The sequence below is a fragment of the Trichophyton verrucosum genome (genome assembly GCF_000151505.1).
Source record: "Trichophyton verrucosum HKI 0517 chromosome Unknown TV-F-b-11a04.M13r1, whole genome shotgun sequence".
Taxonomy (NCBI): Eukaryota; Fungi; Ascomycota; class Eurotiomycetes; order Onygenales; family Arthrodermataceae; genus Trichophyton; species Trichophyton verrucosum.
In genome coordinates, this window is record NW_003315457.1 from 96634 (window position 1) to 114110 (window position 17477).

Below are 17477 nucleotides of genomic sequence, written 5' to 3' on the forward strand. Positions count from 1 at the left end.
CATCAGATCTATAATATGAGCTTTATCAATATATCCCGGTTGTTCACTCCGCCTCCCCACGCTGGAGTGACATACCAATCCCGGGTTGCCTCTTATACATCCCTGGATCTTGATCATGTGGTCATGACTCTTCTGGTGGTTCATTTTCACTTCAATACTTGACCGCTTTCGCCGCAATACCACTCACGATGAGTATTGTGTGGTATCTGAATTGTGCGTAATCACGCCGACAACGATATATAACTTCACAACGCCGGTCCTTCGTCACTAAAGTTGCCAATGTACCATTTCTTCGCCTTCATACTCGACTGCAGCCATGTGTCTTCTTAGAGTTAGCTATTCAATGGCTTCACTCCTGCGGCCGATAACCTCCTACCCTCCGTCTTGCGTTCACTGCCCGGCGTGGTACATTATGGTATAAAAGCTGGGCTTTTTTTTCAATAGCCCGCTGCCGGTTCTTCTCAACCTTCTACTCCGTGGCTTTTCATCACAGGGACGACTTTCAAATTATATACTCATTCTCACGGTATCGTTGGCCTGCATCAGACATATCACCCGGCAGTCGTGATTTCAGAACTCCATATCCTCAGCGGTATACTCGAGGATAGATACAGATACGATCCAGGCTTCTAGATGAGATACGGTAGTCCTCGACCCCCGCTTGATCACCGGCTTACTCGATTCCGGTGGACTTGATTATACGTGATCGGCTGGTGATTTGGGCTTCTTGCTTTTTGCCCATTCGCTAAGCTTAGAGACTCGATACCTACTGGACCGAACCATATACGACGAAACAGTACAAGAAAACATACTTTTGTTAAATCATGGTTTCAAGAGACAATTTTGAATTACCTCCTCTCTCTCGCGCTACAAGCAAACGGTCCCGACGCTCGAGTCTTCTAGCCCCTGAAGGCTCTTCACGTCCATCAAGTTCTCATCCTCCGCCATACTTATCCGCTGTCGGGTCTGAAATAGGACGACGCTCATCTCGCTCCTCTCGCCCTAGGGCCGAAAGTAGCGGTGGTGATGGCGTTCAAATGCTGCCAACACGACCTCAAAGAGCACACAGAAGCTCCCACTCACGAGCCACTCAGGGAGATGTGCCAGAAATTACGAACTCGAGGCTGAGGGCTAAAGATAGACATTCCTCACCTACACTTAGCCACGGAGCACTTCACGATCTCAACAATGTTCCACCGCGTGTACCGATGCCATCTTTAAACCGTGGCCCATCTATACTCGACAGCCCCCCTTTGCCTCCGGGTTCGTCTGCTTGGCGTCGTCATGGTCCGATCCCCTGGAGGGTATTTCCAAACGGACCTCCAGCGGAAGGTCAATCCTGGAGAACTACTCCCAGCAATCTTGATAGCCACGGTCAGCCGCTAGGCCACCGGACGGGCCAGCTCACATGGGGAGTAACAGCAACACCAAATTATTGGGGAGTACACCATGGCAACCCCAAGTCATGGATAGGGGGAGGTTCGGATAGCAAATGTGTATGTTGGTGGCTTGTTGTTGCTGTTATCCTTGGGACAGCAGTGGCTTTGGGGGTGTACTTCGGTACCAAACACTGATGCGTCAGAGTCGAAATAACAGCTCTCTTGTTTTTTGCTGAAAGACTTCCTAGCATTCCATACTTATAATTCGAGATCTATGCGGACCTATATCATCTCATGCCATGTCAGCTCGTTATGTCGCACCCCAGAGACTGTTCGATTAAATTTTCTCTCCGTTTATATACAAGGTTCTCACCGCAAGAGATGATCATCCTTCATTGCAACGAATGGTGACTCTATGAATCCTTATATATTCGGAAGGGAACGCCATGGAGACACACAGTCAGCGGGGATACAAACACGCCATCTGTCCAGTCATTACTCAATATATATGGCATTGTGCCGGCGAACTATACTTCTATCGGTTTTCTCTATTACGCCGTAGTAGTCGTGGAGTTACTCGATGTTTAGCTATAGAATCAATCAAACACCATTCAAATACCAACCCAAATGCTTGTGCCATGTAGTTATTCGCGTTCCGTTGAAAAACCAACATGATGAACCGAAGGTAAAACACGACCCATAATAATTACGTAGTTGATGAGTATTTTTGAATTTTTTTGCATTAAATATTCTTTCTGTAGTAAGGTCATTAAATCTAAAATACAACAGGTCGATTGCCATACCCTCTTGTTGAGGCTGCATATTTCAATCTTCGTTCATGAAAGGAGCGATACTGTTTACGCTCGAACGTTCCGTAGCCAACAATGGCTAGAAATAACCCCGTCCACACACTGGTTACAACAAGGCCCGTGGGAAATATACCCAGGCGCATGCCGGGTACTTCAAATTGCAAGATTGCAATTAGTATGTTTGTCAGCTGGGTTTTGACCTCGGGGGTCGTCATATTATATGGTGAGTTGGCGTCATTGGCTAAATAGCCAGTAGTATACGAGAGGGTGTCGGGAGCTAGACTCGTGTCGATGATAGTGTTGGGCTGGTTTGGAGATTTTGTTATGATTGATATGTTAGGCGCGAGAAGATAGCGATGTTCATCACTGTAGACAGGTCATTAGAAAAAGTCTTCACACTGATTTAAATTTGAATAGGAAGAGACTTACAGGGACAACTTCTTTAGCGGGATAAGCTCGTTTACCCTGCCGCTGTACCGCCACTGCATCACCAGATAGGGCGAGCCTGTGGTGGAATTCGAAGTTGTGTTCTGAAAAACACGGTTCATCCCCGAGAATTCTATAAGCCGCGAGCCCAATTTTATATTAAAATCTTCCCATTTAGTATTGACGAATTCACCATTCGCCTGGGAGACATAGTATAGTTTGACATCGGCTCCGAATATGCTTGTTTCTTCGTTTAAAAATGCGACGTTGAAGCATGCGGCTATCCCGGAAGGGTTGGACACTGATTTCAAGCCCCCTAATGCATTCTCACATGTCGATGTAGTTGTAGCATTGAACTGTCCCTCATCAAATGTGTACTTAGCGCCCTGCCGAGGACTCATCGTTGACTTTCGCTGCGATGTAGCGGGAGAGGGTTGCGGTAAGTTGACTTGCCGCCTGGGAGAGGTTGTCAGTGTGTTCGGACTTGGGGATCGCCAAAGTATATGGTCTCTAGGTATGTTGTATGCCACCGAATGTGGTATCAGAGTCAAGGCGCAAAGCCAGATTAATATTATAGCGACGGCCGGCATCGTTAAGGGTATCAATAAACAAGGAAGAAGAACCACTTTTGAAAACGGTTGAAGTCGTCAAACACCGTCCAGCGGTGTTGACGACACAATGACAGGCGTACGGCAGATGCGCGACAGTTGCGCTACCGCTGTCTGCCCGTTGAGCCAAGGTCACCTAAGATGTGCCGCGAATAGCGATGTCGACAGTAGATGTACAGAGATTCTGGTATGTGTGTTCATCTCTCTGAGGAAACTGAAGTCGGTCTAAAATATGAGGAGCACGACGGCTTTGGCCAGGGGTTTGCAGGTCTTGACCAGGTTGTTCCTCAAGGGGATCAAGGCGGCCATATGTATGTGCCAGGTGTCACGAAGATGCAAGGACGTGTGAAATCCGTTCGGTTAAATGCTCCAGAACGCCATTTAGAACCCTGGACCAACCGAGATGGGCAAAAGGAAATCTATGTAGAATGACAGATCGAAGGCAAGTATAAGATGGTATGATAGACAGTGCAGATATCTCTCGAATGGAGATACCAGTGGCGCCATGGCCGGTTTAAATATAAAAGGCTATGTACGAAGGAGTCCGTCCATGCATGCATCGGTGGAGGCGAGGAGCCATGGCGGTTACTGCCAATGATGAGGCCGCAGGTGCGGTGGCCGGAAGGTCTCTGTCCACTTAATTCATATCCAAGCCGAGCCAGGCATGGGTGACCTCCGTCCAAATCCTGCATTGACCCTGTCACAGCGAATCGGCAAGCAGATGGCCTGAAGAATCGGAACTCAAAGGTAGCGAGTGGTGCAGCATCCTTGGCTGGTTCATGCAAGCTGACTGGCCAAGGTGTGTGATTGTCAGGGGAGCCATGCATGGATGAAAGCCAGCATGCGAGCCATGAGTGGTCCAACTGCTTGCTCTTCGCCATACTCCGTTATATCATGCGTCCAATATACTTCGTTACTTCGCATGCAAGCCTGGGATATTTTTGACCAGAGACCCCCCTAGGCATGTGGATACGCGCCGTGCCACCCTGTGACATGGGCCCCGGCGCTTACAGCTCTCCTGCTGGGCGTTGCTCTCTGCTCGATACTGCATGCTGTCAGGTCCTCCGTCCTCCGCGCTCTGCGTCCTCTGCATGCGCTCTGCGGCATTGAGTCGAGCCCGTCTGATGTCGCTTCATGGCCGGTCCAGCGCTGCGAGATTGTATGGAAGATGCAACTCGACGTCGAAAACTGCCGAAAGAGGGAAAAGAAACGCCGAGCCTTGGCCGTTGAACCTATTTTTAGACTGAGTGCACGTGACCAGTCCGTTCTCGAATTTTTGCGTATTTATTTGAGGGCGCAAGGAAGAAGGAAGAACATGCAGCGCCGCGAGGGCTGGGGATGCCTGTAGGTGGGCGCAGAGGAGGTGTGCAACGGATACGGAGGACACTGGGGGGACTTGGTTCGCTAACTAGTTAACTAGTTATTTAGTTAACCCGTTCGTTGGTTAGTTAACCAAGATGATGAGATCGCAGGAAGTCACTTGTGGACAAAAGGTGGACTCTCGTGAGACGCCTCAACAGGCCAACCAGATACCAGAGAACAGCTGTCCCTGGCACGTCTCGCAGCGGGATCCTGGCGGCTATGCCCCAGCACTTGTACCCAGAGTTGAGATTTGAGCCTTTTAGCGTGGCAGAGACATGGCCATTCACGGCCTCGGACGGGGATAGCTGCCATGTCTTGATCGCCATGTCTCTCTCCGCAAGTGGAGCTAATCTGCGGCTTTCCTCCTCTTCTTACACATGGTAGGCAGGACTCTTCGTTTTAAACGAGCAGTATGGGCCAGTGCTTGTTACCGATGGCGCGAACCAACCGTTAACTAGTGGCCGACCGGTTTACGAGTTTACGAGATTTGACGCGATGACGTCCATGCAAGCATTACCTCTCCGAGAATATGTTGGAAGAGCGTTTGCTAGTTAAGAACAATGCCTGGCAAATCCTTCTCCTCTCCATTGAAACCTGCTGCATCTCCCCTGCCCATGCGGACCGGCGCCAGATATAACAATCAATGGATCATCCCCCCTTTTTCTATAGATCGACGCTTTGCCCCCCTTGATACCCAATGGCTATGTCGTTATGCCACTGATGATGAAACTCTAGCGGCAACTGGGCGTCTATATAAAGCCGACATAAGTACCTGGTCTGGTATATTATGCTCTTTTAAAAAATAATGCGGCGCAGCATCCGGCTCGACGGAGGACCCATTTCGGGACATCAGATGGTCATAAGAGGAGTTATCTGACTGACACCAGACAGGAGTGGGGCCAATATGGGACAGCAGCTGCAGTTCCCGAGGTCTATCTGATGTCCATCTCCCCTCTTGAAACATGGTGTTGTTAATAATATCTTCTCAAATTCGAGCTGGTTTCGAATATACTGCTGACCATGCATCCCCAACCGCGCGCTACCGCTCGTCCGCCTTTTTGCTCCCAACGGCTCTTAACCCGTACTCTTTGGCTGCTAGCCTTCCACGCAATACGCTCTTCCATGACTATACTTCGAATTCATATTGGTCTTTCCGTTGCGTGCTGTTGATGCAACACGATTACGAGGCGTGGAGTTAGTCAGATATAACATCCTCTTATATCACCAGCACTTTCATGATAATGCAGGCAGAAGACCACTTCTAGTGAAGATCCCTTAATTTATAATCTAAAGGCAAGGTATATACTCCGTTACTTCGCATTCTACCAGGCGCTCCAACACACAATGGCTGGCTGCCTCTTTCTAGGCATTATAGATACAGCATGCTCCCGGTTTATTGTAGCTAGCCTAGAGCCATAGTATGAAGTGATAGCGATATATTAATCATGTTTCTTCACCTGAATTACTTCACTTTAATCAATATCCTATGAATATCTTCTAAGCTCTTTATCTTAAGGTGAATGTTGTCTCCACATCCCGCGGTGTCCCTGTCACGTGCAAGCTAGTGGTTGCGGCTTCATGAGCTTGAACCAACCTCAACTTCTCATATCAAAATGTAGACTCTCATAAATGATACACATACTGTCTATCCTAACCCAAGATACGATATTACTACCTTTACTGATATATATCCATATACTATAGATGGCTGCTAGTGTATCTTGGGGTTTAGCCTAGCAGTATATCTGCGAATAAGTACCCAGAGGGGAATGCGTACCCAGTGATATGTTTAGTCTATAACGGAAAACACCTGGCAATCTAGATTTGAAGCCAATAGATAGGTAAGTCTGTGTATAGTTCTGTGAACTCTTAATAGCTAGGTTCATCTACTAATGTGCTCTTCTCAGGCTGACTTGGATTATAAATATCATATGACTGTGCTACATGCCATTTAGCCAACAGAAGCATCAACACCGAGGAAGCTCTGAGCTCCGTTACTTTGCTTCCCTGGCTGGTGTGTAGCCAAAACCTCTACCACAGTTGTAGCTGACGACGATGTTGGCTCGGGAAGTCGATTATGTCATTTCTCAAATTAGCCTTTTATACCCTAAGTCCATGGACTGAAAGTGAGCCTATCGCAAGGTCCCTCACGCCCTCACGCCACCGCCATGACTTGATAATGGCCGCTAACCGCTCCTTTTAGCCGATTATAAGGGAGTGATGCAATATTTAAATGCAATATTTACCCAAATATATATGACATACATCATCTCCCTCGCTGATGACTTCAGGGCTTGCTAGCCATCTCAAACGGCTCAGCTATTCTAGCTCATTCAAGAAACACAGAAATAGCTAATTTAGCTGTGCGGCTGGGGCTAGCATCTCCTGAGCCTTCTGCTGACTGTATGCCCGTGGTATGACGGTGATGACTCTTCGTTCAAGTCGAAGACGTCATGGCAGGAGAACTTCTCGATGAGGGCATAATATGGTTATGCTGTACCATGGTTGTGTAGGTATGACTCTCATTTGCACTATAAAAGCCTTCCAACACTCCTTTCGCCCCCCAATTCTTCTTTCTCTTTTCATCTCCTTACCACCAACTTCTACATCCTGCAGACATACTTGACTGTCTACGCTCGTGCCTACACCAAGAGCATATCCTCGAATCTATAAATTTTATACATTTATTATATTCCTCCAAGGTATGTTCGCTTCATATCTTCACACACAATCCTCTTGTTTGTGTTTCTAACATATAGCCTCGCTGCAGATCCAGCAAGCCAAAATGGGTGCAGGACTCAAGCCAAAGGAGAAGGACTATCGCCTGCCCTTCCACAATGCGATAGCTATTTTCAACGAGACGACTGGCAGATACGAGCCAGTCACTCCAGCCGCCAAACCGAAGAAGGCGGCCACCACTATCGGGGCTGTTCCTCAACCCAAACCGCGGCCAACCAAAGTCCAGAAGGCCGCAAAGCCAGCGAAGACCGCCTTGTTTCCCAATCTCCTGCCCGGCAAAGATGGAAAACTTGGCCCAAAGCCTTTTGTCATTCGAAAGGTGAGGCTGCCAGAGCCACAGCCTCCAACTCTTGCCCCAGCCAAACACAAGTAAAGGGGCTCCGACAGTCCCTCACTATGACGACGACCCGGCGCCTTGCAGTCCGACCAACCGACCAACCGGCTCGATATGACGTTATTACGAATTTTCTTATTTTTGACTTTCTTCTGCGTTCTTTCATATTCTTTGCATATATTAATCTTTATAGCAAATGTATTATACCATGTTTCGATGTTTATGTGCGCTTATGAGTCCTATCAAGCGAGCAGGGAGTTGGTCTCCTTTTGTGGCCATCAATAGTCTATATGAAATCTATAAATCTTCAACCCAAACGTTCTCCACATAACTAGTAGAATCTTCTTACTCGCTGAGCCTCAACTACATCCCTAGGAAGTTACGGTCTTCACATATCCTTGAACGCAACTTCTATAAGTCTCAATAAAAGCTATAAATGTAAATAAACACATGGGTTGTTCCTGCCTTTAGAAAAGAACTTTTGCACCTTTTCCCCTTTTATTTTTCAATATCCAACCTTACTTAAGTTGTTGTTGTTGTTGTTGTTGTGTTTCTGGGCTTCCTTAATCTATTAGTCGTATCTTCAACACACTCGCTGGCGTCCATCGTTTGCATCAGATATTGCAGTTTATATATATACTTCCGTCCTTCGTTTGGTGTTGGTATACACGCTTCTATATGCTTAGACCATTCTTTTCTCGTTCTTGGAGATACAGAATACTCGCTCATTATATTGAAGCTCCTTTGCTTGCAGAATTCAGAACAATACACTCGAGACCTGTTCCATCCCTGAAAAAGCGTGCGGCCTTTTTGCTTGAGTATTTCAGATTCTAGCAATCCGGCGGCTCACAGCCCATCAGTATCGGTGATTTCATATAAAACCCCATCTAAAGGACATACACTGTGCCGTCTGATCCCCAGGTCTTCCGTACTTCGCTCATCTATACCCCTGCAAGGTCAATAACCCGTCCATAACCCGACAATAGCGATGGGCGGCTGCTGCATGAACTGCGACCCCTTTAGATGCTTCCGCGGAAAGGAGGAGCTAGATAGCGAGGAAGAAGTTCAAATCACTGTTTCGGATGGTAGTACGATAGTTGACTCGGCAGATTCGTCAGACTCGTTGGCACCCCAGCTGCCTCCAATCAACCGACTAAGCAGCCTTCACATCCCAGGAGTGCAGCCTCCCAGCCCCGATCCGCAGCACGACATTTTGTTTTCCGAAGAACCATCTCCAAGTTCCTTCGCAGAGATGATTTATTATCATAATGGTTCGGCTGGCCTGCCTCAAAGTGATATGGACGCTCTCAATAGATGTCATGCTGCTGCATTGGGTAGAGGGAGCGTTCAGGCTTGTCAGGGTCCCACACTTCGAAACCCTCCAGCGACAATGGGCCCTCGAATAATAGACAAAGCCCCCGATATCAGCTTCGACCCGCTCACAGAAGCGATGCAAGCAATGGCAGAGGAGCTGAAGGAAGAACAGGAGCCGGAGAAAACCTTGGAGGACCCAGCCCGGTCTCAGGCCAAAAACGAGGACGGGTGTAAAATTGCTCTTGTGCCAGACCCTGTCGCGGAGGCTCGAGCAATAGCCTCAAGAATTGTAGTGCCGGGTCCAGAAGAAACCGAAGAGAAAGACGGGAGCCATGTGGCATTTACAGTCGACATAAAGCCACCGCCACGCCCACTGCCGCTAAACTGGAAGCCCTCACAGGTAGTAGACCGCGTTTGCAAGGGAATGGATGCCATGATGGAAGTAAGAGCAGGAATCAACAGGGTATTGAGGGACAAGCCTGATTACGTCGTGGGCTTGCCGTACACAATCCAACATAAGAAAGAGCTGGAAATGAGGGCTTTGGGAACTGTGATCCGTTTCGCAAATTGTATCGCTGAAGACAAGAGGCTCCATGATGAGAAAGAGCCTATCCGTCTACTGGTCACTTGTTTCGAAATCCTTGTGCAGTGCACCTCAGCTTCCTTGGCTGCTGCCCTGACCGCTGCTGAGGACTCAAAGAGCCCAGAGGAAGATGAGGCCATCCGCCTCCAGGTACAGCGATGGTTAGTTCAAACTTTCTCCGATATCTGGGTTTTGGAGAAAGAAACGGCCAGGTATTTGGCTAGATTTGCTATGGATATTGACTCTTGAAGAAGCTCAGCTTGATATCGGTTTTGTCTGACATGGGAATGGTAATCGAAGGGATAATATGGCCTTTTGAGAATTTCTGCCTTTAACCCTTGCTGAAGTCCAGTTTTTCTGATGTGTATACTGTCTATTCCGCGTCATGTTTCATCCTTTTAGACGTCGGCATCGAAGGAATGCATCCACTCATTGGTGAACATTTCAAAAGTATGTAGTTTAAATCAAATCAAAGCAAACACCCCTTCCTGGGCAAAAAAAGCGTGTATCCTTTATAAGTCCAAGCCAATGCGTGGAGTATTGCCCAAAAAGGAGGGCCAATGCGGTTTTCGAAGAGTATATTCATTCATGATGTTAAGCATACTATTTTTATCGATGTAGAAATGCAAGGCGGATATGAAAAGGATACATAATCGAATCCTTAACACTCATTTGCGTTTTGACGAGTTGACAAGTCTCTTTTTGACATGCTTTGGTATCTTCTTTGCCCGCTGCTCTCTCTTCTCCTCCTTGACTTGTTTTTTATGGTCGCGTTTGGCGTCTTTGTCCTCAAACCGTTTGCCTCGTGGTGGCTTCTTTGCGAATGGGTCCACCTCATCTGCGTCACCGGACTGGGAGCCGTTATCGGACAGAGACACACCTCCAGAGACATCGGAGTCTTCTCCAAGATCCTCATCCCCCTCATTCTCATTCTTAGACACCGATTTGTTCGGTCCCGCACCCGAAGCTAGAAGCTCGCGGTAAACCAGTTCATCACCCTTTCCAGTTCGGAGCTTCTCAACGTCTCTCTCTATATCGTAGACCTGCTCGAGTGTCTGAGGGATATATTGCTGTCGGAAGACAGCTGTGTCAAGTTCATCGTTCTCTTCGCCTTCGGCTTGATCACCGATTTCCTCCTGGCGCTCTGCCCTGGCGGTAAAAAGCTTCTCTAGTACCTCGATCATTGGGCCCAGATCCCCAGATACAGCACGAGGGCCATCGACTGAGGTGATGAATTCGAATAATGTTCGTTCAGGGAGAGTGTCGACTCCCTTGCGGCGGAAGAAGTCGCTGACATTCTTAATGTCCATACGCAAGAATTCTAAACTCCTGGGGTGGTCTTGTTCGACACTCTGACTGACATCGATGATGTAGAGCTTGTGGTTGTGGTATAGAATATTATACTCGCTCAGATCAGCGTGGACGAGGCGGCAGTCTTGGTACAGGGTTCGCATGTGTGACGCCAGCTCCATGTACAGAGATTTCCACCGGGAATCTAGGTCCTCATCTTGGAGCTGTACATCTTTCAGCCGAGGAGCTGGTATTCCCTTTGAATTTCCGAGGAAGCCCATCACGAGGACGTGAAGTCGAAGGTATAATGGCTCAGGGCAAGGAATGCCTGCAGAGTAGAGGCGTTTGAGGTTTCGCATCTCCTTTTCTGCCCACACTTTAACCATAGAGCGGTTATTGGACTTATTATACCCCTGCTTAAATCTGTATTCACCAGTGACATACTTGTCTCTGTCCTTGAATACTAAAATGCTGGTCTTGTATACCTTGATAGCCCTATGAAGGTCCGGACTGTCATCGTCTGGCTGGGAGATCGCATGATAGACGTTGGCTTCTTTTCCTGTGGATAGACAGCCATTGACCTCTGAGACAATATTCCTATTGATCATCTGAAGCAATATCATGCGAGTCCGCGGGTCCAACACTTGTTCAGATGTAGCTCTGTCGCTCTTGTCTGCTCCTCTTCCACCCTTCGATTTTAGCCCAGACTGCGCATCATCCAGTCTGATTTTTCCAGCATGCCGTGATAATGTTGATATCTGATCGTCAACCTTCGCGAACGTATTGACAGTCGGTTTTTGGGGGTTACTCTTTGGGTATGAGGAAAGGGGGGCATTTGCATCGGCAGCAACCTCATTTAGCTTCCTTTGCCTGTTATAGGATTTAGTGAAGTCAGATGGGTTTGAAGCACCAAAGTCTATCTCATCCAGCTCATCATCAAAAATATCATCATAGAATTCGTCATCCTCTAGCTCTTCAATGCCCTCAAGCTCGTTGGCGGGGTCTGTAGAGTGCATTTCAGTAGTTGACGGTTCCGTGTTGTCCTCGGGTCTCCTTTCAGGAGTGTCCTCCAGCTTGATACCTCCTGTCATAATTTTGAAATCATCAACCAGTTCAACTATTGATAGAGCCTTATGATATCGACAATCTGCTTGTAATTCATGAAAAGTTTCGTCGAGATCTACTTTTTGATGCCCGAGATTTTGATATTTGCACTTTATTTTTTTTTAGCGATAACGATTACGTAATATGCTTATCGGTCGCTTAATTATTTTGCCGCCGCCGACAGCCCTAGCTTCATTACGTAAGCAGGCAGAAAACGCGCTTGCTTGTTCAATTTAGACGCGTTGGCATTTCTCACCAGGCGATGTTTGGTAGAGAGCTACGTTTTCTCCTAGGACGCTGAGACGTGGGTTTTTTGCTCCTATTTCTCACCGGGGCGCACTCAGATGATGACAGGTTGACCATAATACTTTACCCGTGAAGATGTTCATCAAGCAAATAATTATCCAAGGCTTTAAGAGGTAGGTGAGGGGGGGAGCCATTTCCTCGGTTTGTATAGAGCTTTTGCTAACGGCATATTGTATAATAGCTACAAAGATCAAACGGTCATTGAACCGTTCTCTCCAAAGCACAATGTGATTGTTGGTCGTAATGGCTCTGGCAAAAGTAATTTCTTTGCTGCCATTCGGTTCGTTCTTAGTGATGCCTATACACACATGGGAAGGGAAGAGCGCCAGGCGCTGCTACATGTATGGATACCGTGTCGCCCACCTCTCAAATTTATATGCGATTGCTAATAATAAGCAGGAGGGCTCGGGCTCTGCGGTTATGTCAGCGTACGTTGAGATTATATTCGACAATTCGGATGACCGTTTCCCAACAGGCAAGGATGAACTCATACTACGCCGTACCATCGGTTTAAAGAAGGATGAATACACCTTGGACCGGAAGAATGCCACCAAGTCTGATGTCATGAATCTACTGGAGTCTGCTGGATTCTCGAGGTCAAACCCCTATTACATCGTCCCACAGGGTCGAGTGACAACTTTGACAAATATGAAGGATTCTGAACGGCTAGTACTTCTGAAAGAAGTCGCAGGAACTCAGGTTTATGAAGCGCGTCGTACGGAATCTCTAAAGATAATGAACGAGACCAACAATAAACGAGCAAAGATTGATGAATTGCTGGATTATATCAACGAGAGGCTTGGGGAGCTTGAGGAAGAAAAGGATGAACTTAGGAATTTTCAGGAGAAGGAAAGGGAGAGACGGTGCCTTGAATACACCATTTATTCTCGAGAACAAGCTGAGATCGCGAGCGCTTTGGAAAGCATTGATGACCAAAGACAAGCTGGAGTTGAGGATACGGACGCCAATAGAAACAGGCTGATGCAGGGAGAAAATGACATTGCTCAAATAGACACCCAAAAGGCAGAGCTTAGGCAGCAAATGGAGCTTCTAAAGCTAGAAAAGGACCAACTGGAAGATGATAGGCGCGATGCATCTCGAGCACTCGCGCAAGCTGAATTACAGCGGAAATCCCTGTCAGAAGGCCAGAGCGCTGCTCAAAGGTCAAAGGCGGAGCGTGAGGCGAACGTCGAACGAGTGAACGCTGCCATCAAGGAGCGTGAAGAAGAGCTAAGTACATTGCTTCCTCAATTCAATGAAATGAAAGAACAGGAAGACCAGGCCAAATTCAGTTTGAATGAGGCTGAAACAGGCAGACAGCGTCTATATGCAAAGCAAGGGCGAATATCCAGGTTCCGAAACAAAGGGGAACGTGATAATTGGCTACAGAGTGAAATACAGAATACTTATGCCCAAGTCTCTACTGTTAAGGCCGTTCGAATGCAGACCACCAAGGAAATCCAAGAACTCGAAAATGACATCGCCCTTCTGGAGCCAGAGGTTGAGAAACTTCGAAAGGAAGCTGATGGCTGGGGTGACAACCTTCAATCTATTGATCAAGAAGTTCAAACCGCAAAGGATGAACGGGATAGGCTAATTGATCAGCGAAAGTAAGTCCCTACGTATTGCCTCATTTCGTTGTGCTATATCTAACATTTGGGTATAGAGAGCTGTGGAGAGAAGAGGCTAAGCTAGACTCAATTCTCACCAATGCTACCCATGAAGTAGAAAGAGCAGAAAGAGCACTTGCCCACATGATGGACCAAAATACCAGCAGGGGCCTTGCAGCAGTACGACGAATCAAACGTCAATATAACCTTGAGGGTGTTTATGGAACGCTTGCAGAGTTATTTGACGTTAGCGATAGATATCGTACGGCCGTTGAAGTCACCGCTGGTCAGAGCCTCTTCCATTATGTTGTCGATACGGATGAGACAGCTACCAAAGTCCTAGAGATATTGCAAAAGGAAAAGTCAGGAAGAGTCACTTTCATGCCATTAAACAGACTTAAGCCGAGAGCTAGCAATATTCCTCGGGCTAGTGACACAATTCCAATGATTGAAAAACTGCAATACGACCCTCAGTATGAGCCCGCTTTTCAACAAGTTTTTGGGAGGACGATTATCTGCCCTAATCTTCAGATCGCATCCCAGTATGCTCGCAGCCATGGCGTTAATGCCATTACTCCTGAAGGTGATCGATCCGACAAGCGCGGTGCTCTTACTGGTGGTTTCCATGATTCAAGGAAGTCTCGACTTGATGCGACAAAGAACGTTGCGAAATGGCGAGACGAGTACGATGCGAAGAAGGCTCGTGGGGGAGAGATTCGGCGTGAGCTGGAGAAGATGGACCAATTGATTACACAGGCAGTTGGTCACCTTCAAAAAGCAGAGCAAAAACGCCAGCAGCTCCACTCCAGCAATGGTCCCTTACGACAAGAGCTCAAGAGCAAGCGGGATCTATTGCACAACAAAACTGATGCTCTTGAGGCAAAGCGGCGCGCTCTTAAGAATATTGAAGCCAATATCGATTCACTCACTAGCCAAATAGCAGCTCATGAGGAGGAACTTGCGACACCCTTTGAGAAAGCACTTTCAAATGCCGAGGAGGCACGGTTAGAGAGTCTCAACTCTATGGTGCAGGATCTTCGGCGAGAGCATGCCGCACTATCTAGTAGCCGCAGTGAGCTAGAAACCCGGAAATCAATCTTAGAAGTTGAGTTACGTGAAAACCTTTATCCACAGCTGGATCACCTAGCTGGCCAAGGTCTAGATGTTGGGGAAGAGACTGCTCAGGGGAACTTAAAGGAGAGCGAGAGGGAGGTCAAGAAACAACAGAAGGCACTCGAGAAACTCAGCCAGAAGCTTCAAAAACTGGAGAATACCATAGAACAACAAAACAACGAAGCTTCACAACTCGAACAGCGTCGAGCGGATATAAAACGTGAGCTGGAGGAATTCGCTAAATCCATCGAAAAGCACCAACGCCGTATGGAAAAGAGTATGCAGAAAAAGGCAGCCTTGACTGCTCAAGCTTTGGAATGCAGCGCTAACATTCGCGACCTCGGAGTGCTTCCCGATGAGGCTTTTACTAAATTCAAAAACACAGACTCCAACACAATTGTCAAGAGGTTGCATAAAGCTAATGAAGCTCTCAAGAAATATTCTCATGTGAACAAGAAGGCGTTTGAGCAATACAACAGCTTCACGAAGCAGCGAGAGACTCTTACCAAACGTCGAGAGGAACTTGATGCATCCCATAAGTCCATTGACGAGCTGATTATGATCTTGGATCAAAGAAAGGATGAAGCCATTGAACGAACCTTCAAGCAGGTTTCGAGAGAGTTTGCAAGGATATTTGAGAAGCTAGCCCCCGCCGGTCGAGGACGACTTATCATCCAGAGGAAAACCGATGCTGCCACTCGACAGCAAGAGGACATGGACTCCGATGAGGAGGAGGCTCGCCGTAGTGTGGAGAACTACATCGGAGTTGGCATCAGTGTTAGTTTTAACAGCAAACACGATGATCAGCAGAGGATCCAGCAGCTTAGTGGTGGCCAAAAGAGTATATATATCCATTTGACTCTCAATTATAAAAAGAAAGGCTAACATTTCACAGGTTTATGCGCGCTTGCTCTTGTCTTTGCGATCCAGGCTTGCGATCCTGCACCTTTTTACCTCTTTGATGAAATCGACGCTAATCTTGACGCCCAATACCGAACCGCCGTGGCCCAGATGCTCCAGTCCATATCGGAAGAAACTAACGGCCAGTTCATCTGTACAACATTCCGGCCTGAGATGCTCCACGTTGCAGAGAAGTGCTATGGCGTAAGCTTCCGTAGCAAGGCCAGTACCATTGATGTCGTCTCGCGCGAGGAGGCTTTGAAGTTTGTGGATGAACAGAAATCTTGAATGCAGCCATTCCATGGTTATTTACGTATATATGTGCTATGTTTGTTGATTTCCCTTTATTCTTGACTACTGCTGTCTCAGCGTATTATTCTATAATGATGGGACGGCGTTCTATTTGTGCCGGTTTGCGCGGGTGTTTGTGTGCCCGCCTTGATTTACGGTATCAATGTATTTGTTCATGGCGCTCCAAGAATTTTATTCCCTCCAACCCTAAGGCGATATAAATTCTATAACTTTTTATAAAAGTGCCCCATCTGGTTGGGAGAGCTCCCTGGCCTCCTCACCAGTCCACTCCACAATAACTTTATCTGGAATATCCCTCACAAGCACATGGATATGTTCTAAAGATCTTATACTCTGCAGGGCGGTCCAATTCTTAAACCATATGACTCTATCAGCGGCATCACTGAACCCACTCAGATGAGACGTAAATGTTCTATGGACGAAATCGTCAATCAACGCCCGTGATTCTTCGGTTACATCTCCAGTTTCAGGAGTAGTATCTATCCTGTTCTTAACCCATACACACATATGTGTAATATCTGGTGTGAGGCCGTACGGCCAGTCATTCCGAAGAATTTTATAATCCCTTGGATCTGCGAAAAGGGTCGGATTCTGGCATAAGGTCTGCGGATCTCTGTCTATGGGCCAATGCAAGCGTTCTTTGCATAAGAAGTTTGCTATATTCCCATATCGCGCTTTGATAGTGGAGCTCCATGCCGCGTATCGGCGTAGATCGGATGGTTTCCGCTTGAGCAGTTCTAGCTGATTACTTGCTATAAAAGACAGAATTAGTGCCACCGCCCTCCATTTGACGCCATACATTGTTTCTTCGGCTTGCATATACAGAGTAAACGAGATGGCTGGAGGGCTGTTCAACCTATGATGTCCTTCAGTTGCTGCCAGTCGTGGCAGATAAACTCGTCGTCTGTCTGGGCGAGAATCTGACGATCACTCTCACTGAGGGGGAAGCCAGCCTCCCCATCTAGAGACTGCGGCACCATTCCAACTGTTGGGCTGTTATGCTCCCTTCTATACCGAGTAATAATATGTTCGTTGTACAGATATAGCAAGGAAGTGGACGTCAATTGTCGATATCAATGTCGATGTCGACGTTTGATGGTTGTAGAGCACAGACTGCCAAGCCCGAGGCACCTGACCTATCACATGACTTTGAAAGTCTAATAATCCTACGTAATTGTCTGTGACGTTTGGATAGGGCGCGGAGGATTATATTACATAAGCAACTAGTGACGCCACGGAAAACATCCCAACTGTTTTTTTCCCTGCTGCTGGACCTGCTCGTGATCGG

At 47.3% G+C, this 17477-nt stretch overlaps 6 protein-coding genes across 6 annotated transcripts; 4 read left to right on the forward strand and 2 right to left on the reverse strand.

Annotated features, from left to right (window-relative positions):
- Positions 1 to 3393: 3393 nt before the first annotated feature.
- Positions 3394 to 3654, forward strand: TRV_03481 (uncharacterized protein; the record flags this gene model as incomplete). The annotated part of the gene is made up of 1 exon (XM_003022371.1): positions 3394 to 3654. One exon carries the CDS (start codon positions 3394 to 3396, stop codon positions 3652 to 3654), a length of 261 nt encoding a protein of 86 aa, XP_003022417.1.
- A 3715-nt stretch (positions 3655 to 7369) lies between these two features.
- Positions 7370 to 7696, forward strand: TRV_03482 (uncharacterized protein; the record flags this gene model as incomplete). Its single annotated transcript, XM_003022372.1, has 1 exon — positions 7370 to 7696. One exon carries the CDS (start codon positions 7370 to 7372, stop codon positions 7694 to 7696), a length of 327 nt encoding a protein of 108 aa, XP_003022418.1.
- Positions 7697 to 8645: 949 nt separating this feature from the next.
- On the forward strand, positions 8646 to 9803 carry TRV_03483 (uncharacterized protein; the record flags this gene model as incomplete). Its single annotated transcript, XM_003022373.1, has 1 exon — positions 8646 to 9803. One exon carries the CDS (start codon positions 8646 to 8648, stop codon positions 9801 to 9803), a length of 1158 nt encoding a protein of 385 aa, XP_003022419.1.
- A 419-nt stretch (positions 9804 to 10222) lies between these two features.
- On the reverse strand, positions 10223 to 11935 carry TRV_03484 (uncharacterized protein; the record flags this gene model as incomplete). The annotated part of the gene is made up of 1 exon (XM_003022374.1): positions 10223 to 11935. The coding sequence occupies one exon, from the start codon at positions 11933 to 11935 to the stop codon at positions 10223 to 10225; it is 1713 nt and encodes a 570-aa protein (XP_003022420.1).
- Positions 11936 to 12329: 394 nt separating this feature from the next.
- Positions 12330 to 15862, forward strand: TRV_03485 (uncharacterized protein; the record flags this gene model as incomplete). Its single annotated transcript, XM_003022375.1, has 4 exons — positions 12330 to 12367; positions 12406 to 12595; positions 12654 to 13864; positions 13921 to 15862. 4 exons carry the CDS (start codon positions 12330 to 12332, stop codon positions 15860 to 15862), a joined length of 3381 nt encoding a protein of 1126 aa, XP_003022421.1.
- Positions 15863 to 16402: 540 nt separating this feature from the next.
- On the reverse strand, positions 16403 to 16990 carry TRV_03486 (uncharacterized protein; the record flags this gene model as incomplete). The annotated part of the gene is made up of 1 exon (XM_003022376.1): positions 16403 to 16990. One exon carries the CDS (start codon positions 16988 to 16990, stop codon positions 16403 to 16405), a length of 588 nt encoding a protein of 195 aa, XP_003022422.1.
- Positions 16991 to 17477: the final 487 nt, after the last annotated feature.